Genomic DNA, 27,008 nt, shown 5'->3' with positions numbered 1-27,008 from the left:
TTCTCTGCGAGGCTGGTGCGCGTTGAGACAGGCTTCTTATTCACTTACTCAGAGGCATGCCTTGGGCCTGTGTTGCAGGCCAGCCCTGGGTTTGTGCTAGAATTCTGGTCGCCTTTCCGTTGGGGGTTTACCATCATGAGTTTTCATTATGTTCTGCTTTCCTCTGACGACAACAGCAACAAGAGTAAGGAAGCAGCAAAGAGCTGCAGCGTGAGTCGGATGAATTTGGAGTTGAAATGGGAAATCCTAGCCAAGGAGCAGAGGGAAGCAGATGTGCTGCCCCCAGCAGTCAGGCTGCTGCACCGAGTCTTATATTTGCCTGGAGTCCCCAGCATGTGGGAGAAAAGGGGAAAAACAATAGGCTGGATGCGGTTTTCTAGAAAATATACACGTTCACATATGAGGTGAAACAAAGAGGGACGAGTGACTCAGAGTCCAGGGAGGGTTTTATCAACAATTGAGCAGTCAAACTGGCTTTATTGTCCTTATGCTCAAAATGACCATCTTTTTTTTTTTTTTTTGCGGTATGTGGGCCTCTCACTGTTGTGGCCTCTCCCGTGGCGGAGCGCAGGCTCCGAACGCGCAGGCTCAGCGGCCATGGCTCACGGGCCCAGCCGCTCTGCGGCATGTGGGATCCTCCCAGACCGGGGCACGAACCCGTGTCCCCTGCATCGGCAGGCGGACTCTCAACCACTGCGCCACCAGGGAAGCCCCAGAATGACCATCTTTTACATTAGCTATCTTGTATGCCAACAGTGAGGATTTTAATGATTTACTGAACTGCCCCAGAGGCAGAGCCACGAAGACACTTGGCAATGGGTGTGTGTGTGTGAGAAAATCCTCCACTGTAAACAAAGAGTGGACTTAAGGCTCGATGGCTGCGACCTCAGTCCTGAGAATGAGGCGCCTGGAGGCTTGTCAGTGCTGGGCCCTGGAAGCGGGGCAGTGGCCGAGGGGCCGAGCTTGCCCCCGTCGGGAGCCGGCTGCTTCTCCATGGTCTCAGGGGCCACAGGCGCGGCACTCCTCTCCGCCTAGAGTCCTCTGGATTTCGTCCCCTCCGGCCGCCTGTGTGGATAGCAATCCCCGTGGCGTCCAGGTGGTGGACACCGGATCTTGAGCGTGGCTGAGCAGCTCTGCAAAGCCTGGTGCTTTGGGGACCGGAATGAACCTCCGCCCGCCTGGTGCTCTCGGGCCGAGGCCCCCCGGCTGCTAGAGGGCAGCACCACGCAGGTCTCTGGCTGTGGCGGCCGCCTCTGTTCAGTTCTCTGTTCGGACACAAGTGGACAGACGGGCCCAGTGCAGGGAGGAGCCGGTGTTGGCAGGGGCTGTGGCTGCCACTCTCGGAAGGGGTGAAGGTGGGCAGTTCCTGCTCTCAGAGCAGCTGCAGTACAGAGGCTCCCGGTGCCCCCACGGGCTTTCACGCAAGCCCAGAGCGTTCGAACCAGAATGGATCTTGGAAAATATCTGATTCAGCTGTTGTGTTTTCGGAACTGAGGCACAGAGAAGGGAAGTCGCACGCCCAGGGTTGCACAGCAGGCTGGCGGCAAAGCTGGGACTGGAGCCTGCTTCCTGCTGTTGTCTTCTCGCCCTGTAGTAGAACTCGGGTATCAGGCAGATGCAGTCCTTCAGGCCTGAAGCGAGCATGAGCTGCAGCTTCAGTGTCGTACTCAGCAGTGTGGAAGCCGTCCCACCAGGATCTTCTTAGGACTTAGCCCAGAGCGGTGTGTTGTCTTTCCACCCAGACTTAAATTTTACTCTGTTGTCACCTGCTGATGGAACACCGTGGGCGCCGATGCATCAGACCAGGGCCAAGGGTGAGGGTGGCTGCAGGCGGCACGCGTCCTGGTGGTGAGTGGGGGGCAAGGACGGCAGCGACCCGGGCCGGTCGCCCAGCCCCTCAGGACTTCAGCCTTCCGGTCTGTAGGACGAAGGGGCCTGAATACAATACACGCTACTGCTCTCTTCAGCTCTGGTTAAAAAAAACCCCTGAGTATTCCAGAATCCTGGGGTGTGGTCTGTGGGCTGAGGCGCGGCGCCCAGGCGTGAGCATCGGGCAGGTGGCCAGGCTGGGGTCTGGCCACGGTGGGAAGAGAGCAGAAGCCAGGAAGACGGAGGAAGCGGCTCAGAAAGGTTAGCGCCTCCACTGGGGATCTGTTGCTGCTCGCGCCTAGACGGTCCGATTCCAGCAACTGGAAGCCATCCCTCATGATGCTGAGTTGGGTTTTCTTTGCAGGAAGGGTTGAGCTTTGGAGGCTCAGGTGTGATTCGGCTTTGACGGTCAGTGCTGTGCTCAGGATCGCAGATGCCAGCTCCCACAGGCCGGCTCTGAGGCCCAGAACTTTCTGTGCCGGCGCCCCAAACACTTGGGTCTTCAGGGGTTGGAAGTCCCTAAGGGGTTTAGCTGAAGCCGGGCGTGGGTGGCAGCCTTGCACAGGCCCGGCCCCCCTTGGCTCTCGGTGATGGCCGGGCTGTTCTAAGGGAAGCACCGCGTGGAGCCGGCGGCAGGGTCAGCGGAGGAGGCTCCCGGCATTTGGGGGGCCTGTGCGCCCTCTCCTCGGCTCTCTGCGCGGCCGGAGCCTAAACCACCGCTGAGGAAGGCCTCCAGGTCACGTGGACGGCCTTCCACGTCGGGGTCCGGCTGTGCGGGGGCAGCCCCGGGGGGATGGGCGGCAGGGCCCCCGCTGGCCCGCGGCGCCCACCAGGCTGCTGGCTCTGCCCTCTCCCACCTCCCCAGTGCGTTCCTGAGGCCGTTCCCCCCGGAGAAGTGCGATGCCCCCCGGGGTCCCCAAAAGGTAGCTTTGGTTTTGTTTAATGGGGTCCCCGTGGGTCCTGGAAGCTGGTTCTGATGGGATCTGGTTGCCTCAGCCCGAGGTTGCACAGTTCACACCTGCGGGTGGTTGGGTCAGCAGCTGACAGGCGTCTCTCATCCCAGGGTCCCGCTGAGAGGAGGGGCCAGGGCGCCAGCGCCCAAGCGAAGCCGGAGAGGAGTTTCCTGGCTGGCTGGAGACTCTCCCCAGGCCTCCGCCTCCCTGTGTGTGTCCCGGGAGCCCTCCAGAGCGGGCCTGCTGAGCCACGCCCCAAGTCTACATTTCAGGTTTTGAGGGACTTCCACACTGTGCACAGCGGCTGCATCTCTGTACACACCCAGCAACACTGCACAGGGACTAGTTGTGTAGATTGTTTGTTCTGAAAAAAATCGTGTTTGTCTTGATACTTTACCTAGGTTGTTAGTTTCTTAAGATCCGGGTTCCGTCGAGTTCTCCGTTCTGTCAGACGCTGAGCACGTCCATGAGTCACGGCGACTACTGGACGCTTTGCCTTTGATTTTGTTTCCTTGGGAAACATGGAAGCAGCTGAGCAGTGAGGACGTCCCGGCCTCATCCAGCCCTCAGCCTTGAGCTGAGCTGGGAGTGCCGGCGTGGCAGGGCTGACCGCAGGTCTGGGGGGCAGCACCGGTCTGTGGGTCCCTGTTGCAGTCGGGGGAGCCCCAGCTGCTTCAGTAACCCCGCGTCTCGGCGGTCACCACGGTGGAGCTGCCCTCGCTCGCCTGAGCCCTGTGGGTGGGAGGTGCCGCCTCCAGGATGGCCACGTGCAGGGGTGGGGGACGACCTCCAGAAGGCCGTGGACGCTTCCTGTGGCCGGGGGTGACTTGGCCGAGGTGCGGAGTCCACAGAGAGCTGTCGCTGCTGCCCACTGGCTACAGGAGCCACGTGCTGGCCAGCCTCCTTTCTCCTTCCGTCCTGGATGTGGGCTCGGCAATCACAATGGCGAGCGTCCTTGAGCTGCCCGAACCTGGAGCAGCTGGCCCTGCTGCCCACGCCCTGGCTGGGGGCTCCGTGTCACAGCCACGTGGGAGAGCTGGTGTGATGGTGGTAAAGAGCACGGGCGCTGGGGCCAGCCTGCCACTTCCTGTGTGACCTGCGGCAAGTCGCTCAACCTCTCTGGGCCCTAGTTTTCCCGACAGAGAAAGGGGACCGTGATAGCTTAGACCACGGAGGACTGGCACAGGATTAACCGGGTCGAGTGTGTCAGAATGGGGCCTGGCACGCTGTAACCGTCTGTCAACGTTCACTCTTATTTTGAGGGTTGACATACACGGGACCACAGGGATTTTAGAGAACAAGACACTCCCATCACTGCAGCGTAACTATGACGACCGCGTTCTCTATGTCAAAAACTGGAATCATGTTCTGAAAGGAGGCTTGTGCTCTGCTGATGCCAGACACGCAGGGAGGCCATTTGGCGGATCCTGGCTGGACCCGCAGGCATTACGGTGGGAGCTGTGACTGTAACTCTGGGTGACTCCCGACCCTCTGTGTGAAGTGGGCTGATGGGGCCCACGTGCAGCATGTCCCTGGGAGTATGGCTGGGACTCGAGTTATTACAAGTAAAATGCTCAGGAAAGCGCTTGGACGGGAGCAGGCTCTGTTCTTTGCCGTCTTCACACTCTCCCCGCGTGGGCGGGCCTGACCTCTGCTTGGCTGTGCCCTGACCCCCAGCCCGGCCCCTTGGCCTGGGTTTCAGTACCAAGTTTACCTTCCCGGACCTCATTCCACTTTGCGGGGTGGGGAAGTGGACCACTGACATTTACAGAAGGGGTGGTGGGGTATCACCACCTCCTGAGCCCAGGGGCCTGAGGCCAGTGGGCAACTCAGGACAGCTCAGGCCTCTGTCGGTCCCCGGCCATGCCGTGCACACGCTGCCCCATCACAGGTGCCTGGAATTGCGTTCCCCGAGAATAGAAACAGTTTTATAGCTTCGTTGCAGAAATGTATGTGGAGGATATTTTATCAATTCAAAGAAAAGATTTTTCTCTTTGGAGAATTTTTTTCAACGGGGTAGTGGTTCCGGGCTGCTGTTACTTTCTCTTCTCCAGAAATGTCTGGGGAGGGCTTTTTTCTTGCTGCTGCACCCCTGGGGCTCTGAGGCAGAGTGGGTTCCTTCCTGTGCGGGCGACAGTGTTAGAGGTCCCGTGGGATCAAGGGAGCCCTGGGCAGCGCGGTGGGGAGGCCCAGGCTTCCTTGCAGGGCAGCTTCCACCTGGAGGGGTGGGTGGGGAAAAGCCTGCGGTTCTGAGGGGTCCCAGAAGGGGAATCAGGAAAGAATGAAAGGGTGCTCCAGCCTGGAACATCAGGACACTGGAGCCTGGGGCTCCCTGGGCTGGCCTGCGAGCCCGGTGCAGGTGGCTGTCTATAGATTGGGAGACGCCTCTGCCTGGTCGTGGGCTGTGCAGACAGGGGACTGCAGACCCTGGCTTTGCTTCTCCAGGGGCGAGGGGTGTGTGCGTGCCTGAGGCCTGATTAACGGGCCGCGGGCTTGGTGCTGAGGGGGCAGGGATGCCTCTGCAGTGGGGCCCTTTGGTGTGGCCTGTGCTTGGCACTTCCTCTGTGGTGACAGCTGTCCTGCTGGGCATGAGGGGCGCCTCCAATCCAGAGGGGAGGGGACAAGTGCCCTCGACCCGTCAGGCTGAGCCTGTGCTCTGAGCACCCACGGGGTCTCCCGCAGGGCCCTGCACAGTGAGGTGCACCCGCGTCCGTGTAGCCCGGGGTCCGAGGCCCCAGGCTGGCCCAGGTGGAGCCGCGAGCGCGGGGAAGGTGAGGCTCGTGCGTGTGTGCCCCGCCCTGGGGAGGGCTCCGCAGGGACGAGGCCGGGTCGGTGCGCCCGGTGCCCAGAGGGGGACATGGCACAGGGTCAGCGTGGGAAGGCTCCCAGCTGCTCTTCTGCGTGTGCACAGCGAGAGTGCGCTAAGCTTGTGTGACTGTGTGCACACGTGTGGCGGTGTGAGTGCGCCTGTGTGCGTTGTGCATGCACGTGCTCGTGTACATTGTGAGCGTGTCAGCTTGTGTGTGTGCACAGGCGTGTGTGCGAAACTGTGTGTGTCTTGCTGCCCCACCTCCCTAGTCCCAGTGGCTGGCGCAGGTCTGGCGGGGGCGTCCACGGCCTGAGCGGCAGAGCTGCGGCCGAGGCTGCCGAGCACCCGGCGCTGCATGCAGGGTGGAGCCGTTAGGGGTCACTGTTGCTGCTTTGTCCTTCCGGCCACCTTCCCGCTGGGAGAGGGGACAAGCAGGCCGTCTTACCAAGTGTGACGGGCAGCTCCACGTGGGCGGAGCACGCAGCAGGCGTGGCCCGTGGGCCGGGTCCCCTGAAGGTGCCGCCGGAGCCCTGCTATTTCTGAGCCAGGGTTAAATTCCAAAGGCCTGGGAGGCCCCGTGGCCTCGCCTGCTGTGCCTGCCTGCCTTGCCCTGGGCTGCTGTAGACAGATTTCTGTTGTTACTCTCATCCCACGGCTGGGCCCCTCACGAGGGGCATGAACATGAGTTTGGTGCCTTCTGTCTACAGTGCTTTGAGGACCTGCATGATGCCACAGCAGGTGATCACCTGTGGTTATGGAAAGGAGCAAGGGTGCTGCCCACACAGGCTCGTGGCCTTCCCTGTGAGGAAGGAATTCTGACGCGGATGACTCATACTGTGTCTCTCACCGGCCCCGTAATTATTTGACAGCCACCGCTGGTGCACCCTCATTTCCGAAGACCTTATCATTGTGGCACCTTTGCTGCCTATCTCTTCTTGCTCCAAAATCAAGAACACTGATTTTGAGGTTTCCAGGGAACCAAGGTAATACGTTGACACATGTGTGTTATGTACGCGCATAAACTATTCACACAATTACTGAGCAGCTGTGTACGTAGCAATAATTTGTATATGTGCCCTCAGCTGATTAGCCCACTTTGAGAGTCGAGGTTAGGTGATAACATCGTCTTTATTAATCCCCTGTCCTATGATCTCTTCGCAAAGAGATAATGAAGAAATGTAAAAAAAGACATGTAACAAACAAAAACAGGCAAAGACCTTAGAAAAGGAGGAAAGAGGATGGAACGTTACGGGAGCAAAGAAAATATTTACTTCACTGAAATGAACAGTACCAAAGCCTGCACAACTGAGAAAGGTTGGTAACCTGACAGGAGCTGCCTGGTGGGCCCAGGCAGAGGGTCCTGGAAGGTGGAAGGCAGTCCATCCCAGCGCTGGGGTCTGGGGGGGTCCTCCCATGGTCTCAGGATAAAGATGGCAGTGAAACCGGGGGTGACTGTTCTCAGCAGGTGCACAATTAGGTTCCATAGGCTTTTTTCTTAGAAGGTCCTTTAACGCAGCTGGAGGCACATCACTGAAGGGACACGTAGCAAAAACATCTGTCTCGGGGAGCCTAAACCGACTTGTTCCAGCCCATGGCTGCTCGCTGGCCTGACCTGATGGTTCTGGGTCGTCCTCTGAGACACCCAGCACACAGCAGTCCCTGAAAGCCACGGCATCTTGAGGGTGAAGGCTCAGCGTCTCCACGTGTCCCTCCCCCAAGTGGAGGTCCACCTTCTCCATGTGTGAGGCTGGGAAATGGATGTGCTCGGGGGGGGCCAGCACCTGAGCCTGAGTGTGAGAGGGGAGGAGGCGCAGTGTTGGCTGAGAAAATATGGGGGACACGTGCGCCTCGTTTGCTGTCCCCACCGTGACCCCCTATTTTGCCTCAGTGATTTGGGTCCTTAATCCAGCCAGGTCATCTGCTGGGAGTTGAAGACTTCTAAATCTGCGTGAGGGCTCTAGCTAGTGGTGTTACACGTTTCTCTGGGCATCTCTGTTTTATTCCAGGCAAACGCAAAAGCACCAGTTAATCAGATACAGATATTTATTTAATCCACAGTGGCTGCAGTGCGCAGTGTCAGATGCTTGGGAGGTTGAAGAGGCGGGAGCTGTGACGCCTGCCTTCTAGGAGCCCGGGCGCTCCTGGACCAGAGGAGTATGTTGGTGCCCAGGGGTTGGGGGGTGAGGGGGTTCCTGTCAACATGGAGATGTGAGTGCATGTGTGTGCACACGCATGTGGTGGTGAGGCTGGCGACACACGCAGTCCCACATTCTCAGGGGCAAGTGATCTGGAAAGCTGGTCCAGGAGGAGGGCCTTGGGATGGGCCTGCATAGGTGTTGAGGGAACAGTGATGGTTATGAGTGAAAATGACTTTTGCCTGTAGAAACAGTGCTCTGAGGAGAGTTGGTTAAAACAGATGAACAGACAAGATAAACAAGCAGTTTTTTCACATCCTTCCAAAAATCCAACCAAAAAATTGTTAATATTTTCCCTTTCCAGTGGAAGAAATCAGCCTCCCAGTTCTAGGTGACTGATAATCAGAGTGTCTCTAAACAGAGCTTTTGCTCCCAGGACTTCTGGTCTGTGGTGCTTGGTTGGCTGGGAGACGGCCATCTGCTTTCTCAGGGCCTCAGACATTCCCCCCATTCCCATCTTTAGACCCATCCAATTTCTGGTCCCCAGAGGCAGTGGGGATCAGTCTTCTGCTCTGCAGAATAAGTGGGGGATGTGGGGACAGCTTCAGAATTCCGCTGAGTTCCCCAAGTTTGGGAAGTTCAAGTCCCTGCCTGCATCTGTGGTCACCTCCCACAGAGGTCTGGGGGGTGACTTCCCCCTGGAAGGACGCAGTCTCGCTCCCCTGGAGGCCCGTGGGCAGTGCTTGGGGCCAGTGGCCGTCAGGAGGCTGCCGCTGTTTCCCCACCTCTGCCAGCCAGCCTCAAGAGGGCTTTGTTACAGCTTTGGAGAAGCACACGTTCTATGAGCCGCCTCTCAGAATACCTCCTTGAGCCCAGAGCCTCTCTGGGACGAAAACACGGGGGTGGGACCATCCTGTAGCTGGGCAGCATTGGTGTCCTGCGGGCTCACCTCCGAAAAGGCTACGGGTCTGTCTAGTTCTTCCATCTCCACCGCCCTCACTGAGCCACCCCCTCTGCATGGGCAGCCCCCTTCAGCCCCGTGGCTCCTGGCAGAAAGCGGCCCCTGCCTGCAAGGCCCTGGCAGCCTCCTGCAGCTCCCAGAGGAAGGCCAAGCCCTCCCCACGCCCTCATGTCTGCCTTACCTGCCCGGCTTGCTCCAGCCTTGGAGGTCTGTCCCTCTTGGTCCCGGAGCCCCAGTGACCAGGCGCTTCCCTCCCTCTGCAGGTCCAGCTCCCCAGCCTGCAGGTCCTCGCCAGCCCTGCGCGGCCAGCCCGTTCCTTAGATGCCGCTTCTCTGGGGCCTCTGCGTGTGGCACGGGGCTGGTGCCCCTCCTTCGTGCTGTCCTCGTAGCCTGTCCACTGTGGCCCACATCACAGTTAGAGGTGAATAATTTGCGTGTACTTAGTGCTGTGTGGCCGTCTGCCCTGTGAGCTGGAAGCCCCTGAGAGCAGAGCCGTTGTGTCCATCTTTGCCCTGAGTGCACGTCCCACGGCTCTTCTGCCTGTTGGTCCAGTGGGACGTTGGAGCAGGGCCGTGTCCGGGGCTCGGGGCGCAGCACAGAGCAGTGCATGGGGACGAGTCCCCTCACTGGAGAGGGAAGGGGCCTCACAGACTCGCCGTGGACACGGGACCGGACGTGCTCAGAGGTGTGCCGACGAGAGTGTACACCGTCCTCCAGTGGAAGCAGAGAAAAAAGTAGTGAAGTTGTTTGTTGAGGAATAAGTGAGGGAACCAGGTTTCTGGGACAGAGGTACTAGAAACATCTGTTTCTGGGGTGAGTTTAGAGTTTGGAAGAGCAGCTTCCTTGTTCTTGTGGTGAGTTTGGCAGTTAAACAAGTGTTAGAGACTGTGTATATCTATACACACGTAGGTACATGTGGACACCGATGCACACACATACGCATACACATGTACGCACACAGTAGACACGTATACACCCATACACACATGGAGGTAGACACATACACATACACAGTACATGTACACATATTCACATACATATACACAACACACATCTACATATGCCTACACACATTTGCAGGCATGAAAACACACATATATGTAGACAGTACATAGCACACACATGTGCATACAGTTATACCTTGGTGTCCTTTAAATATGGTGGTAAAGATGAACGATGTTGTTGAAAAATGCATTGGGTAAAACAATAATGAGCACAGTACACCTACTAAAACAGCCAAAATCCAGACGCTGACAACACCAAATGCTGGCGAGGGTGTGGAGCAACAGGGACCCTCACTTCTGGTGGGGATGCAAAGTGGGGCGGCCACTGGGGACGAAAGCTTGGTGGTTAATTACAAAACTAGACAGACTCTTACCATAGGATCCAGCAGTTGTGCTCCTTGGCATTTACCCAGAGGAGCTGAAAACATGTCCACACAAAAACCTGCATATGGATGTTTATAGCAGCTTTATTCATAGCCGCCCAAACCTGGAAGCAACCAAGATGTCCTTTGGTAGGTGAATGGGTAAATAAACGGTGGTGCATCCAGGCAATGGAATAGTATTCAGTGTTAATAAGAAATGGCTGTCGAGCCTCAAAAAGACATGGAGGAACCTGAAATGAATACGACTGAGTGAAAGAAGCCAGTCTGAGCAGGCTGTATTCTGTATGATTCCAACCATATGACATTCTGGACAAGGCAAATTTATGGAGACAGTGAAAAACATCACTGGTTGCTGGCGTCAGGGAGGAGGGAGGGTTGAACAGGTGGGGCACAGAGGAATTCTAGGGCAGTGAGAATACTCTATATGACACGGTGATAGTGGATATGTGTCATTATACGTTTGTTCAAGCCCATAGAAGTACAGCACCAAGAGTGAACCCTAACGTGAACTGTGGGTTCCGTATCCGTATGATGATGGCGTGTCAATGTAGGTTCATCAACTGTAACAAATGTGCCATTTGATGGCAGTGTTGATAATGGGGAGGCTGTGCCTGCAGCGGGGCAGGAGGTTTACGGGGAAGCTGTGTACCTTCCTCTGAATTTTGCTGTGAACCCAACACTGCTCTGAAAAATAAAGTTTATTAATTAAAAAAAGCTACTGGGGACAGTGTCTCTACCTCATCAGCATGGCTAGAGTCTAGGGGCAAAGAGCATCCAGGGTAGCTTCAAACAATCCAAACAATTAAATTATTAGCTAAAACTAATTCTAAAAGCACAAACAATATTATGTATTATGTTATCTACAGTCTAAATATATGTTTAAAAGAAAGGTTTCAAGAAAATCTGATATTTTTCTGAGAATATATTTACAACGTTGTACACCACAAACCAAATTTAAAGAATGATTCCATTACACTTCAGAAGGGAAATAATTTACTTGGAATGCTCCAAAACACAGAGGAAATGTCTTTGCCCATTTTCCTCTGTGACAGCCTGAGTGGTGGGGTGTTTCCTGCGGGAAGTGGTTCTCAGACACGTCCCCGGAAGCGGGGCTACCCGCAGGCGTTTAGCTGGTCACTGGTACGGACCTGATCTCTCTGCCTGCACTCAGCTCAACTACTGACCCCTCCCCGAGGCCGAGGTACCTACACTCCAGCCTCGGTTTTCTCATCTTTAAAACGTTGGGTTGGACCGTTTTAATGCTCCTTCCATTCCCTGGTCCCAAGATATTTCCATTTGAAGAGGGACATGAAAGTTCCGGGCGTATTCTGGAGTGTTCCACTTTTCTCTTCTTGCCCCACACCCCAAGCACACCACCCACTGGCATGGAGTTCTTTGCATGAAACAGAATCAGAGAACAGGGACACTTACCGTCTGTGTTCCAGCCGAGCAGACCGTGCGTCTTGCCGAGGGGTGGCAGTGGGGAGGAGACCCTCCAAGACAACTGTCCCCGGATCACGGGTGGCAGTTGGGTTCATTTCAGCAGCGCTCACCGGGTGGGGGCAGAGGCTGATGGTTGAACTCCTCACGTGGCCGTCGTCTGCCTGCTCCCAGCAGCCCGGCAGGTCGCCTCCCGGATTCCCTGGGCTTTGCAGAGGCCCACAGAAATCCGGGAGGTGCTTGCGAGAGGACACTTACGATGATTCTCTGCTGCTCACGCGGGGCGTCCGCCTTAAGCACATGTGGAATATCCGAGCAGCAATTACTGATCAGCCTGGTGCTGGGCAAATGTGCTTCTGCTAATTAAACCGGTTGCATTTGAAAGGCAGTGAACAATGGAAGCGCTTTCCCCCTGCGCCGAGCCTGACGCTGTAGATGCCACCCTGGGTGAGGCCCTGGGTCCTGAATTAGCCTTTTGTACCCAAGGCGGTGATTTGAATGTTTGAACCCCCATAGGAAGCTTGTCTCAAAGTGAACAATTCGCTGAATAAAGACTAATTAGGGTCTAAATTAATTAGAAGGTGTGGTTTGAAAAGATGTTGATGAGCAGAGTCTGTCATTGCAGACGCATAGGGACAGAGCAGGGTAATGGGTCCCCATTGATACCTCACTCTTCCTGGAGGCCCCCTTCTTCACCGCAGTGTGAGGAGGCCCCCGGAAGCCAGCCCTGCCGGGGCTCCACGGCCCCGGCACCGGTGCCTCCTGCAACCTGGCACTTACGTTCCTAGGCGTCCTGTTTCTCATCTGGAAGACCGGCCCTGAATACTATTGACCTTTTGGTCACTGGACAGGCAGGAGCAAAGCTTCACGTCGAAAGTGTGAAAGTCTCCGGTGGCCAACGACAAAAAGGCGGGGGCTGGGCAGGGAGGGCTGGAAAGTAGGCTAAAAACCCAGACGACGCTGGACTCAGCCTTTGCATCTGTGGGGTCCACGGTGCCCTGCTTTTCACCTAAAACACGGTCACTTTGCAGGTGCTTCTGATCCTGGCAGCTCCTCAGAGCCTCGCCGCGGTGCATGGCCAGGGCTTCCTGGCCGTCTGTCTGTCTCCTCTCTTACCTGACCTGCCTCCCTTTGTTGCAGACGGAGCGTTTGGACGGTGTCAGGAGCTTCCAGCCGTAGACGTGCACCGCTACGAAGTGTCGCCAAGGGTCCTGCAGCACCTGACAGCCACCCTGCGGGCGCTCTCCCACACAGGTACGCAGGCCTGGGCCCAATCCGCGTCCTGGCGCTGGGCCAGCGGCCTCTACAGCGCCAAGTGCTCAGCAGACATGTTGCGTCTTCTTAAAAACCCTCGGCCTCTTAGGTGGTGAGGAGTTAGAAAAGGGCCGAGCCAGCCAGCGTGTGATGGGCGGGGGGCAGGCAGCCTGGGTCCCTCCTGGGTCCGAGGTGGTCCCGGCAGCCGTGGCCGGCGCTGCCGGTCAGTGAGGGTGGGGGGGTGGCCGTGTGTGTCGCTGCAAAACGGCCGCGCCGCTGGAGCCCCATTCCTAGTGTCCCAGCCCAGCCGCCCGGCTGCTCGGTGGCCCGCGGTCAAGCGTGCAGCCTTGAATGAGGCCCAGGAGCAGGCCAGGGGCAGCTTCCTCAGGGAGAGGCGTTTCCTGCAGAGGACGGACCCTGTAGGTCTGCACTGTGACTCACCTGCCGCGGCCTTCCTGGGCTCCTGCAGCATCGGGTCTGCCGTGGACCCTCCGAGCGCAGGCGTCTCACCCGGGCACGTGGGACTGTGGCTGCCTCCTGCCCACAGTGTCCTCAGTGTCCGGTGTGAGACGAAAAGCGATCAGGGCCCCAGAGCCCTGGACGGTGCCGGGGGCTGGAGCGCTGACACGTGGCGGTACGGCTGGCCTGGCCCATGAGAGTGGGCTACCTCTGATGACCCCCCGCGGGCAGGGGAGCAGGTGCCGTGGGCCGTGCCACTCGCTCCGGCAGAGAAGACACGTGGCGGCGGCAGCGGTTGGCCCCATGCGGGTCCCTTCGTGGAACCCACCGCCGTCCTCCAGGACACGCCGCCGTCCGCGGACGGGCGTGGGAGTCCTCACACCCTCCTTGGTGGCGGCGCAAACCTCTGCAGTCCCTCCGGGAATGGGATGTTGCTTTTGGTCTATGATGTTGTAAGTGGAAACTGGCGTTCGGTGGTCTTAAGTGGAGGTACTTTGAGTGCCTTTTCCACGTGATACCCTCACTCCGCAGGTCAGGGAACAGGGTGGAGATTCTGGCAGCCGCTGAGTGTGTGCATTCCAGAGCCGGGGAGTAACCACAGGATGAGTTTGCTCACCTGCCCCATAAGCCCCTCTGTGCCTGGCAGGCCTTGGTGATGTTTTGGGTCTTCTGGTGTTACAGTCAGTGGAGAGCCGGTGTCCAGTGGTCACTGAAGAGTCTGCTGATGTCCTTTCCCTCAGTGCACGGCTGCCCCGGTAGAAGGCTGCAGGTCCCTTTTGGAGGCTGGGGGAGAGATGAACAGGATGAGCGTTTGGCTCGTGCAGCAGAGTCTTTCCTCCAGGGGGCTTGCTCCCACCCATCCTTCAAGGGGCTCTGGTCTGTGACATGGAGTTTCCAAGTGTGGAAACGGGTGGAGGGTCTGTGACTATTTTGGCGATTCAGTAGATGTAGAACTTTCCTGCTGGTGCAGGTCCCTGGATGCTGGTGGAAGGCCCATCTCATCCAGCTCTAGGAGCACTGCCAGCAGCTAACCAATGCCCCAGGCCTCATGGGCCACTTTCTTCTGATTGGTGCTCTGTGGTGACCACATCCCCTTCTCTTTGGCACTTAAGTGCCCCCACTTGGCCCCTGCCTCCCCACGGCCCCATCATCCTGTGCACTCAGGGGTCCCAGATGAATGGAAGCAGCTCCCAGTGTATTCCTGACACATGTGGGCATCACTGTGAGCTCTTCGAGGATGCTGGGACCCATGAACTTACTTCTCGCGCCCTCTGGACCCTCCTGGGGTCATTGGCAGGTCGACTGTGCTGATCTCTCTAAGCCTTTGGGCACATGCCTCTGTCACGTAAAAAAGGAGTTCTGGTGTTTCCACTTCACTTCAGTGGGGACCTTGTGTCCCTATTTATGTCAACCAGCGGTGGAGACTGCTGGAGCCGTTGGCTGGAGAATCTGTGCTTAGGGGCCCATGTCAATAAACTCAGTCTGGTCCAATTTCTGTTCATTCCACCTTGACCTCACATCCTGAAGATCCATCCCCACATGTGTTTCTGTTGCTACAAATTGGCAACATCATGCAATTCTTTCATGTGGCACTCTCTCTGTGGCCATGCCTCACCCTCTGGGCCTGCTGGGACTGCCGTCCAGATGTGGGTTGAGACGCACAGAGAGGTGGAGGGTCAGCAGGGCAGCAAGGCCACCACCTGGGGGGCATTGCAGGTTCCTCAGGAGAGGAAGGGGTGCTTCTCCTTGCAGAGCAGTTTTGAGGGTTCAGTGTCCCAGCTTAGTCAGGATGTGTCCTTGTATCCCCATCCCAGTCCCCAGCGCCTGTTCCCAGCACTGTGCCAGGAGGCTGTGAAGCTGGGGATCCAGTGTGTATCACGGTTCAATCTCATGGGGTCAGACTGTGAGATCATTTCAGTCATTTCAAAGGGAGTTTGAGACATACGGAGAGCACTTCATGGAGGAGGCGAAACATAGTGGAAAATAGGTTGTTTTTTTTTTTTTGCAGTGCGCGGGCCTCTCACTGTTGTGCCCTCTCCCGTTACGGAGCACAGGCTCCGGACGCGCAGGCCCAGCGGCCATGGCTCACGGGCCCAGCTGCTCCGCGGCATATGGGATCCTCCCAGACCGGGGCACGAACCCGTATCCCCTGCATCGGCAGGCGGACTCTTAACCACTGCGCCACCAGGGAGGCCCCAAACACTCATCTTTTAACTGCCTTTTCCAGAATGTCATACAGTTGGGATCATACAGTATGTAACCTTTTCAGATTGGCTTCTTTCACTTAGTAATGTGCTTTGAAGTTTCTTCCATGGCTTTTCGTGGCTTGACAGCTTGTTTCTTTTTAGCGCCGAATAATATTCCATTGTCTGAGTGGACCAATTTATTTACCAGTTGACCTACTGAAAGACATCTTTGTTGCTTCCAAGTGTTGGCAATTATGAATAAGCTGCTATAAACGTCTGTGTGCAGGGTTGTGTGGACATGAGTTTTCGGCTCCTTTGGGTAAATACCGAGGAGTGTGATTGCTGGGTCGTTTGGTGACGGCACGTTTAGTTTTGTGATGAACTGCCTGCCTGTCTCCTGGCAGCGGGTATGGAGGCGAGGGGAGTTACTAAAGCTCTTTGAGGGGCGGTTTCCTCGTCTGGTAAATGAGGATGATCAGACAGGGCTGTTGTGAAGGTCAAACGCTGAAATCAAGTAAACGATCTTAACCCCTTTTACAAACGTAAGTATTTCCAAGTGTTAAATATTATTTATTTGATACTCTGTTTCCAGTTTATGGAGCTATCACACAGATCATGCCCACCTATTTTTTTTCCAGTGGAATTATCGCAAAGTTTCTGCTAAGTTGGTTAGCTCTGTGCATCCGTTCAAATGCCGGAAAAACAGCCATCTTCCGAGGGATGAGGATATGTTCTAGTTCTTTCCTTAGAACAGTGGTGACGATGATGATGATAACACAGGTCCGCTCACTGACCGACGAGCACGGCTGTGCCCTATGGGAGCCAGTCTGGAGGTTCCCTGTGATCATGACGCGAGGGGACAGGCGGGAAGGACATTCGGGGCCTGGAGCTGCAGTCCTGTCCTTCCTGAGCCCAGCTCAGTCCCTCCGCGGAACACCTGGTCCCTCCCGGGAACGCCCTATTTTTAAGCTGATTCCCCCGGCCCGTCCTGAGCAGGTTGCACTCGGTGTCTCGGGAGCCCTGTGGCGCCTCGCACAGAAGCTGGAGGAGCTCTTTGGGGCCTGGGGGCCCGGTTGGGGATGGTGTTTTGGCTCCTGCTGCTGCTGGCTCTTGCTCCTGGGCCACTAGAGGGCATGTCCGAGTGACTGGACAGGCCCATGGCGTTGCACTCTGTTAGTTTGTACCTGGTGGCACGTTGCATTTCCTTCTGTCTTAGCGGCAGTGGAGGACTTGCCCTAGTAAGCCTGGAGGTGTAGGCGTGAAATAAGGTTTTATACGCTAGGTTGAAAAGAAGCATCACGGGGACATTTGTGCTCTCCTAAACTGCTTGTTCTAGTACTCTCTGGACATGCTTCTGTGTTTCTCCCTGGGCCCCTCCGCCGGCTAATGCTGCAGCTCTCCGTGCTCCCCACCCCCTCCCTGGGCGGCTGATTCCGGGACTCCTTCTCTGCCTCTCCCCCCGCTGGCCAGCATGCTGCAGGTGGCGGCCGCAGGCCTTACGGGTAGACTCCCCTCCAAACTGCCCATTGTCCTTGGGTGTGAGGGTCAGTTTCTGGAGGTCAGGTCTACAGACGTTATGGGGTGTAATGATGGACCTCAGGGAAAATCATCATCCAACTGAGAGTCTCACGCCTGGGACTCATGTTTTCACCCTCTCGTATGGAAAATCACAGGATCCAACCTCCCTGCCGTCTCATGGCCTCGGCAGCCGCGTCCTCGGCAGAGTCGGCTGCGTGTTGCTATTGCTGTTGCTCCGCCTCATCACGGCCACTCCTCAGAGATGAGGGTCTGGTCTCAGTGACAGACGGCAGCTTGCAGGGCCTTCCTCTGGAGGAAGGAAGTTGAAAACGGGGTTTCACTGTGCAACTTGCTTCTTCAATGTAAATGCATACGTCAAGGAGCAGAATATGTTCACTTTAATCACTATCCTTGTCTCCTGCAGTCAGCAGTGTTTCATGGGTGGACACATTGTTCTCTCGTGCATTAAATTTTTTTTAAAGAGTTTTAAGAATTTCATGTAATGTCTGAAACATTTATATTAACATATTTCCATACAAATAACCCAAAGAAAGTTTATTATTAGTTGTTTTTATTTTAATTTTTGAATTTTATTTTATTTTTTATACAGCACATTCTTATTAGTCATCAGTTTTATACACATCAGTGTATACATGTCAATCCCAGTCTCCCAGTTCATCCCACCACCACCACCACCACCCTGCCGCTTTCCCCCCTTGGTGTCCATACGTTTGTTCTCTACATCTGTGTCTCAACTTTTGCCCTGCAAACTGGTTCATCTGTACCATTTTTCTAGTTCCACATACATGCATTAATATACGATATTTGTTTTTCTCTTTCTGACTTGCTTCACTCTGTATGACAGTCTCTAGATCCATCCACGTCTCAACAGATGACTCAATTTTGTTCCTTTTTATGGCTGAGTAATATTCCATTGTATATATGTACCACATCTTCTTTATCCATTCGTCTGTCGATGGGCATTTAGGTTGCTTCCATGACCTGACTATTGTAAATAGTGCTGCAATGAACATTGGGGTGCATGTGTCTTTTTGAATTATGGTTTACTCTGGGTGTATGCCCAGTAGTGGGATTTCTGGATCATATGGTAATTCTATTTTTAGTTTTTTAAGGAACTGTTCTCTATACTGTTCTCCATAGTGGCTGTATCAATTTACATTCCCACCGACAGTGCAAGAGGCTTCCCTTTTCTCCACACCCTCTCCAGCATTTGTTGTTTGTAGATTTTCTGATGATGCCCATTCTAACTGGTGTGAGGTGATACCTCATTGTAGTTTTGATTTGCATTTCTCTAATAATTAGTGATGTTGAGCAGCTTTTCATGTGCTTCTTGGCCATCTGTATGTCTTCTTTGGAGAAATGTCTGTTTAGGTCTTCTGCCCATTTTTGGATTGGGTTGTTTGTTTCTTTAATATTGAGATGCATGAGCTGTTTATATATTTTGGAGATTAATCCTTTGTCTGTTGATTCGTTTGCAAATATTTTCTCCCATTCTGAGGGTTGTCTTTTCGTCTTGTTTATGGTTTCCTTTGCTGTGAAAAAGCTTTTAAGTTTCATTAGGTCTCATTTGTTTATTTTTGTTTTTATTCCCATTACTCTAGGAGGTGGATTAAAAAAGATCTTGCTGTGATTTATGTCAAAGAGTGTACTTCCTGTGTTTTCTTCTAAGAGTTTTATAGTGTCTGGTCTTACATTTAGGTCTCAAATCCATTTTGAGTTTATTTTTGTGTATGATGTTAGGGATTGTTGTAATTTCATTCTTTTACATGTAGCTGTTCAGTTTTCCCAGCACCACTTATTGAAGAGACTGTCTTTTCTCCATTGTATATCCTTGCCTCCTTTGTCATAGATTAGTTGGCCATAGGTGCGTGGGTTTATCTCTGGGCTTTCTATCCGGGACTTGGGTGGCTATTTCCTTCCCCATGTTAGGGAAGTTTTCGACTATAATCTCTTCAAATATTTTCTCTGGTCCTTTCTCTCTCTCTTCTCTTTCTGGGACCCCTATAATGCGAATGTTGTTGCGTTTAATGTTGTCCCAGAGTTCTCTTAGGCTGTCTTCATTTCTTTTCATTCTTTTTTCTTTATTCTGTTCCACAGCAGTGAATTCCACCATCCTGTCTTCCAGGTCACTTATCTGTTCTTCTGCCTCAGTTTTTCTGCTATTGATTCCTTCTAGTGTATTTTTCATTTCAGTTATTGTATTGTTCATCTCTGTTTGTTTGTTCTTTAATTCTTCTAGGTGTTTGTTAAACATTTCTTGCATCTTCTCGATCTTTTCCTCCATTCTTTTCCCGAGGTCCTGGATCATCTTCACTATCATTATTCTGAATTGTTTTTCTGGAAGGTTGCCTATCGCCACTTCATTTAGTTGTTTTTCTGGGGTTTTATCTTGTTCCTTCATCTGGTACATAGCCCTCTGCCTTTTCATCTTGTCTATCTTTCTGTGAATGTGGTTTTTGTTCCACAGGCTGCAGGATTGTAGTTCTTCTTGCTTCTGCTGTCTGCCCTCTGGTGGATGAGGCTCTCTAAGAGGCTTGTGTAAGTTTCCTCTCATGTATTAAATTTTTAAAAACATACGTTTCCCTTCTTCTGACAAGCCATTAAAATTCAGCATATAAATGTCACTCTTTGGCATGTGATTTGCTGTCATAGAAACATCTATGGATTTATTTCCTGGCAAGAGTCCCCTGACGTATTGAGCTGTATGTCAAAAGCAAAAAACAAAAAAAAGCAAAAATTAGCAATCTAACAGAAGGTCGCATTTCCCTAAAAGAGAATAAAAAGAAATCCCCTAATGATATGGAATGGAACGTGGGAAACCAGCGTGGGCTGCAGAGGTGGTCAGTTGGGCTGAGACTTGGCTCCCACGTGGCAGCTACCTCGGCTCCAGTGACGCGCACTCACTCACCCATCGGCTGCTGTTGGAACACCTGCCCTGTGCCCTTGGAAACTGGGGTCACCCCTTCTTGCTGGGGTCTGGCCAAGGCCACCAGCCCAAGCTCCTGGTGGGCTTGCACTGTGGGGTGGAGGGGAGCACGTGAGGATGGGTCCTGGTCACGAAGTGACACTTGCCCTTCACAGGATTATGTGACGTCCAGCTGCACGTTCACTCCTGCTGGAAACACGGCCCAGGGACCAGCAAGGGTCCAGCAAGTGGAGGGGAGACAGAGGTGGTGAAGGGTCCTCCGTTCTCACGGCCCCCTTGCCCACCCTGCACCCGGGGTGCTTCTAACTTCTCCATATGCCCAGCCGTTTCTGTGAAAGGAACTCCTGTTAAAGCACCTGCTTCCCAAATAACCAACATTAGCTTCAAAGCTCGGTTTTAAACAGGCCCACGTGGTGGGCAGGCAGCAGTTTTTGGGTTTAGGTACCGTGTGGTAAGGGGCCACCGAGGCCAGGGCTGGGCCCCGCTGACCCCTCCCCTAGGTAGCACTGCGGCCTCACACAGCTCAGCTTTGAGGAGCCTCAGTGACCACTAAGGGACATTGTGTCTGCACTTGAGTTTCTTGAGGCTTTTAAGGGCCCAGGGGCTCAGCACACTACCTGGCACAGGGCAGGATTCCTTTGGCGGCAGAGAGGAACACTGACTGGACCCCAGACAGAGGAAAGATAGTAGTTTCTGGAGGCGGGTGGTGAAGCAGACCACGCAGGTCATGGCTGCTGGGGGGTGTCACCCGTCCAGTGTCAGAAGCCACTCTTTTCAGTGGGGCGCCCTGAGGGTCACCTGTGTGCTGGGGGGTGTCACCCCTCCAGTGTCAGAAGCCCCTCCTTTTGGTGGGCGCCCTGAGGGTCACCTGTGTGCTGGGGCCTTGTGCAGTTTATCTCCAGCATGGCCTCCACCCGCTCCAGACCCGGTCAACTGGAAAGGAACACGTGCCAGAAGGGGACCGTTTGTTCTGTTCACACCCCTTCCCAAACCTGCACTTTCTCAGTCTTTGCTCGTTCGCGTAAATGTCATCAGCACCCGCCACCTCGCCTGTGACACCAGCTCTGTACCTCACCTGTCCTGGCCGCCTGCCTTCCTTCCCTCCTCACCCCACCTGCCTGCCCACAATACTCCCTCTGATTCTTTCTGGAGTGGGCTTTTATTCTGGAACTTTCTATTCCAGTGTCACTCATCACAGTCAAGTAAAGCGTCCGTCTTGGCTTTGCTCTCCTCTGTGGCACCATTACTTTTGGATGTAGTGTGTGAGGAGCTCCGCGGGCCTGGCTGTGGTTGTTCGCTGCTGCGCTGGCACCTGGTGAGCAGTAGGTGTCTTGTTGGACAGGTGCATCCCGACTCCACAGTAAACCTGCACAGCGGGGAAGGTGTGGCCACATGGGGACAGGCCATTCTCTGACCGCGAGCCAGGACATCTGAGGCTCATCTCCAACATAAACTAGCTGTAGGATCCCATCACTAAGGCCTCTTTCCTTTAAAGACACTTCTTAATCATTTTATTGTAAAATGAAGCACAGATACAGAGAACTGTACACAACCTGTACGTGTGTGTGTGTACGCACACATATAAACACATGCGTTTATATACATCCTCATGAATTCATACTGATATTTCTAATTCAAATTAGGACTACAAAGTTTATGTAACACTTTTAATATTATATTTAAATTTCCTTTCTTCCACAATGAGAATGGTGGTTTTCCAGGGGACAGGGTATGTTGCCATAATATTGACTTAGTTTATGCTACTTTGCACAGGCAACAGTCTCAGAAACAATATGAAGACTATCTCTTCCAACTGCTATTGCCGAGGACAGTTACGAATTGCCTTAGCTCACGCCCTCTGCGTTTCCCATTTGTCCTTATGGTCGTGTCTGTTCACCTTAGCGCCAGGTCTTGTGGTGAGCGTGTGCTGGAACCTCGCCATGACCCTCATCTGATCCTGAGTCCCCGAGGAGCTGTGTGTCACTGCTCACTGTCCCTCCTTTCTGGCCTGCTTTCCCATTGTCTGTAGTGATGTTATTCTGTTTCTTCCTTTTTGTCTCCTCTTGGTAACTTTTTATGGGATTTGATGCCTGCAGTTTTTCGTTGCTCTTTTTAAAAATGTAAACTTAGTTTCCCTGAACGTTTAGAAGGAGGCTGGGTTTCTAAAGCTTTTCTAACTCTGTGGAGCTCTCTGTTCTGTGGGGTTTTTTTGGGGGGGGGTGCAGTGTCAAAAAACATGTGTCAGGTTACTTCTTTTTTTATATTATTGTGATATAATTGACGTGCCACAGATGAACTCTTTGGAAGTGTACAGGTTACTAGTTTTTAGTATGTTCATGAAGTTGTTCATCACCACTAGCCTTTATCAGAAAAGAAACCTCAAAGATGACTCAGTACTCACTCCCTCTTCCCGTGCATGCCCCGCCCCCAACTCCTAGCTACCACTGATCTAGTTTCCTTCTTAATGGATTTGCCTGTTTGGGACATTTCATATAACTGAGTTCATACAAACGTGGACTTTTTGTGTTAGCTTTCTTTTCCTCAGCATCATGTTTTCAAGTTGCATTCATTCTGCAGCATGTATCAGTACTATGTTCCTTTTTAAGGCTGAATAATATTCTGTTGCCTGGATATACCGTATTTTGTTTATCCATTTATCAGTTGGTGGTCATTTGAATCGTTCCATTTTTGGCCATTATGAACAACATTGTTATGAGTTCTCAGTACAAGTTTTTGGGACAACATATGTTTTCAATTCTTTTGGGTATACCTAGAGTGGAATTTCTGGGTCATATATATTAACTTTATACTTGTTTTATGACCTAAAATATGGTTTCTCTCTAAGAATATTCCATGTGCATTTGAAAAGAATATGTATTTTGCTGTGTTGTGTTCTATAATGTCTGTTAGGTCTAGTTGGTTTGCAGTGTTGTCCAAGCACTCTGTTTTCTTGCTGGTCTTTTCTTTAGTTGCTCTATCCATTATTGAAAGTGTAGTATTGAAATCTCTGACTCTTATTGTCTATTTCTCCCTTCGATTCTGACAGTTTTTCTTTTCGTACATTGGAGCTCGGTTGTTAAGTGCCTGTATATTTATAATCATTATATTTTCTTGGTAGATTGACCCTTTGTCTCTAGCAACACCTTTTGTCTTAAAGTTGATTGCACCTAATATTAGTATAGACACTCCTGTTCTTTTTTGGTTATTATCTTTTTAATATTTATTTATTTGTTTGCACCGGGTCTTAGTTGCAGCAGGCAGGCTCCCTGGTTGTGGCATGCGAATGCTTCGCTGTGGCATGCATGTGGGATCTAGTTCCCCCACCAGGAAATGAATCCAGGGCCCCTGCACTGGGAGCGTGGAGTCTCATCCACTGCACCACCAGGGATGTCCTTGGTTACTATGTAATGACATTTCTTTTTTCAGCCTTTTAATTTCAACTATCTGTGTCTTTGAAAATAAAATGTGTTTTTCATAGCATATACTTGGATCATGCTTTCGAAATCTATTCTACCAATCTTTGACTTTTACTTGGAATATTTAACCCATTTACATTAATGCAATTACTGATTAGGTAGGATTTATGTCTTCTGTTTTGCTATTTGTTTTTCTGTTTTATGCTTTTTTTTGGTTTTTATATTCCTCCATTACTGTCTTCTTTTGTTTAATAGGTATCTTCTAGTGTATCATTTAAAATTCCTTGTCATTATATTAATTTTTTACCATTTTTTTAGTGCTTGCCCTGGGGATTACAATTACTATCTTAATTTATAACACCTAATTGATATTAATACAACTCGATTTCAATTGTATACAAAAGCTTTATTCATGTATTGCTTCTGTCCCTCCTCCCCTCCTTTTTGCTGTTATTGTCACACAAATTATATTTTTATACATTATATATCTATCAACACAGATTTATGATTATTGCCTTATGTCGCTGCTTTTAACTCAGGAGCAAATAAAAGGTTAGATACACAAAATATATGTATTCTGTTGTTTATGTTTACACACATAGTTACCTTTTCTTGTGCTCGTTATTTCTTCATTTGGATGTGAGTTATTATCTAGTTTCCTTTTGTTTTTGTCTGAAGTACTTCCTTTGGTATTTCCTTTAGGGAAGGCTTGCTAACAATGGATTCTCTTTGTTTTTGTTTGTCTTCTTTTTTTTTTTGTGGTACGTGGGCCTCTCACTGTTGTGGTCTCTTCCATTGCGGAGCACAGTCTCCGGACACACAGGCTCAGTGGCCATGGCTCACGGGCCTAGCCGCTCCATGGCATGTGGGATCTTCCCAGACCAGGGCACAAACCTGTGTCCCCTGCAGCGGCAGGCGTACTCTCAACCACTGCGCCACCAGGGAAGCCCTTGTCTTCATGTTTGAAAGGTAGTTTTGCTGGATATAAAATTCTTGGTTGACAGTCTTTGTTTTAGGATTTTGAATGTGTCATATCACTGCCTGTGGCCTCCACAGTTTCTGATGAAAAGTTAGTTGTTAACATTGTTGGGGATCCATTGTATGGGATGAGTTGCTTCTCTCTTGCTGCTTTCAAGATTCTCACTCTGGCTTTTGTCAGTTTGATGCTGACGTGTCTACACGTGGATCTCTTTGAGTTTTTCCTACTTCGGATTTCTTAAGCTTATTGGATGTGCTGATTCATAGTTTTCATCAAATTTGGGGAGTTTGGGTCATTATGTCTTTAAATATTCTTTCTGGCCCATCTCTCTTTCTCCTCCATCTGAGACTTCTGTTATGTGTATGTTGGTGTATCTGATGATGTCTCATAGGCTCTGTTCATTTTTCGTCATTCTTTTTTCTTTCTGTTCCTCAGACTGGATAATCTCAACTGATTATCCTCAAGATTGCTGATTCTTCCTCTGCCTGCTCAGATCTGCTGTTGAGCTATTCTAGTGGACTTTTCATTTCAGTTATTACAATTTTTAACTGAAGAATTTCTATTTTTTTAATATTATTTTTACGTCTTTATTGGTATTTTCTATTTGATGACACGTTGTTCTCATTCTCTTCATGAGTTCTTTAGACGTGGTATCCTTCAGTTTTTTGAACATATTTAAAATAGCTCATGTAAAGTCTCTGTCTAGTAAGTTCAACATCCAGTTTCTCAGGGACAGTTTTTATTGTTTGTTTTCCCCCTCTATGTATGGAGCATACTTTCTTTCTTTCTTTTTTCTTTTTTTTTTTTTAACAAAGAAAATGTGTTCTTTTTGGTGATTACAGTGACTCACTAAGATTCAGGAGTAGAATACACTTTCATTTTTTAAGATCATTGGGGGACTTCCCTGGCAGTACAGTGGTTAAGACTCCATGCTTCCAGAGCAGGGGATGTAAGCTTGATCCCTGGAGAATCAAGATCCCACATTCCTCATGGCGTGGAGGAGCATACTCTCTTGTTTCTTTGCAGGTCCCAAAAATTTCCATTGAAAACTGGATATTTTAAAGGATATAGCATGGCAACTCTAGAAATCAGGTCCTTCCCCCTACTCAAGGTTTGTTGTTGTTGTTGTTGTTACTATTTGTTATTGTCTATTTGTTTAGTGACTCTGGTAAACGAACGCTGTAAAGTCTGTACTCTGTTGTGTGTGGCCACTGAAGTCTTGGCTCAGCTAACTTAGTGGTCAGATCATGACTGGACTGGTTTCCTTAGACACCTGGAATCAGTAAGTCTCTAGGCTTTGCTGAAGGTTCTGTATGTGTATACCCTCAACACTCAGCCAGGCCGCTGAGAACTCTGCCTTGGGCTTTACTTCCCACTGGCTCAGAGCCTCAAGGGCATCCAGAGGTGAGCACTGAGGGTCTTCTCATGTCTTTCCTGAGCATATGCACAGCCCTGGGTATGCGGTCAGCCCTACACATGCTTGTGGCCATCCAGATTCCCAGGATTATGGGAGAGCTCTACAAAGCTCCTATGGATGTCTCATTCCTGAGTTTTTCCTTACAGATTCTTGGTTTGTCTATTGTTTGCCCCAACTGTTACCCCCACTGTAGGCAACTGAGACATTGAACATGCCTCTAAATGTTTTCAACAACTGCCCCTGGGGAAGAGGCTTTCACACATGTTGAGCTGTGAGTCAGATTAAATAAAGACAAGTCAGGTCTTCTAGGGAACCACAGCCAGGTCAGATAGTGACAGTCTTCTGGTAGTGAGGCTTTGAGGAGCTCCAGCCTGTCCTGCCATTTCCCATGGCTGCCAGGCTTCTGTTTTCACTGTGATTCTGGCTGTTCATTTCCAGGCTGTAGTGGAGATGGAGAAGATGATGGAAATAGGGCAAGTTACCAAGCCAGGAAGTTCACTGTTCTTACTGAGAATCAGCCATTTTTCTTGAGTAAATTCTTCCCCCAGATTCCAGCCAGCCTTGATTTCCAGAGTTTTGAAAAAGTTGATTCTGATCATCTTTGACATTTTTCTCACTGTTTTTATGAAGGACTGCCATTTTTACTGATGCCCAGGGTTGGCTTCTTGAGGTTTCTTGTCTCTAGTACTCTTTCTGGATATTGTCTTGGGGTTACCTGTCCTTGGAGATAACTTCACTTAGATTTGATTTAAACGTGGTCCTGGGTTTTGCTCACCACCTGGTTGCTGTGTCTACTTTTATGTGGCAGTTGGGGATTATCTAAAGCATTGCAGCCATGGCCATGTCCATATTCCCAGAATTAACTGATCACTCAACCAAATTCTATCCTCTCTCTCTCTGTATATATATGAGAAAAAAAATATATATATATCCTCTCTATTCTGTCTGACATGGAAATGAATGCCTATTTAATCTGTTGCCCTTGCCTTGTTGAAAACATCCATTGCATTACTCTGCACTGAAGGAAGTGAGCCGCTCTGCCTTCAGAGCAGTAGTTTCAGCCCTGGCACCACACTAACATAACTTGGGAAGCCTCAAAAAAGAGGATGTCTGAGCCTTACCCCCAAAAGATTCTAACTTGAATGGTTTCATATGGGGCCTGCCATCTGCATCACTGAAAAATTCCCCAGGTGATTCCAGTGTCTTAATATCTCTTTTCCTATAAAATGGGATTAAGAGTCTCTGAATTACCTAAAACTTGTTTTAAATACAAGCATA

General features: G+C 51.5%; 1 protein-coding gene across 1 annotated transcript in view; it reads left to right on the top strand.

Annotated features, from left to right (window-relative positions):
- The window catches only part of PTPRN2 (protein tyrosine phosphatase receptor type N2), a 686,072-nt gene that overhangs the window by 153,886 nt on the left and 505,178 nt on the right, over positions 1 to 27,008 (top strand). Inside the window, 1 exon segment of the mRNA XM_060107962.1 lies at positions 12,695 to 12,808. Within this exon segment, the coding sequence (XP_059963945.1) occupies positions 12,695 to 12,808 (114 nt within the window).

The sequence above is a fragment of the Mesoplodon densirostris genome, chromosome 9 (assembly GCF_025265405.1).
Source record: "Mesoplodon densirostris isolate mMesDen1 chromosome 9, mMesDen1 primary haplotype, whole genome shotgun sequence".
Lineage (NCBI taxonomy): Eukaryota > Metazoa > Chordata > Mammalia > Artiodactyla > Ziphiidae > Mesoplodon > Mesoplodon densirostris.
The sequence above is the reverse complement of the archived record's forward strand: the minus strand, read 5'-3'. Positions and strand labels throughout refer to the sequence as shown.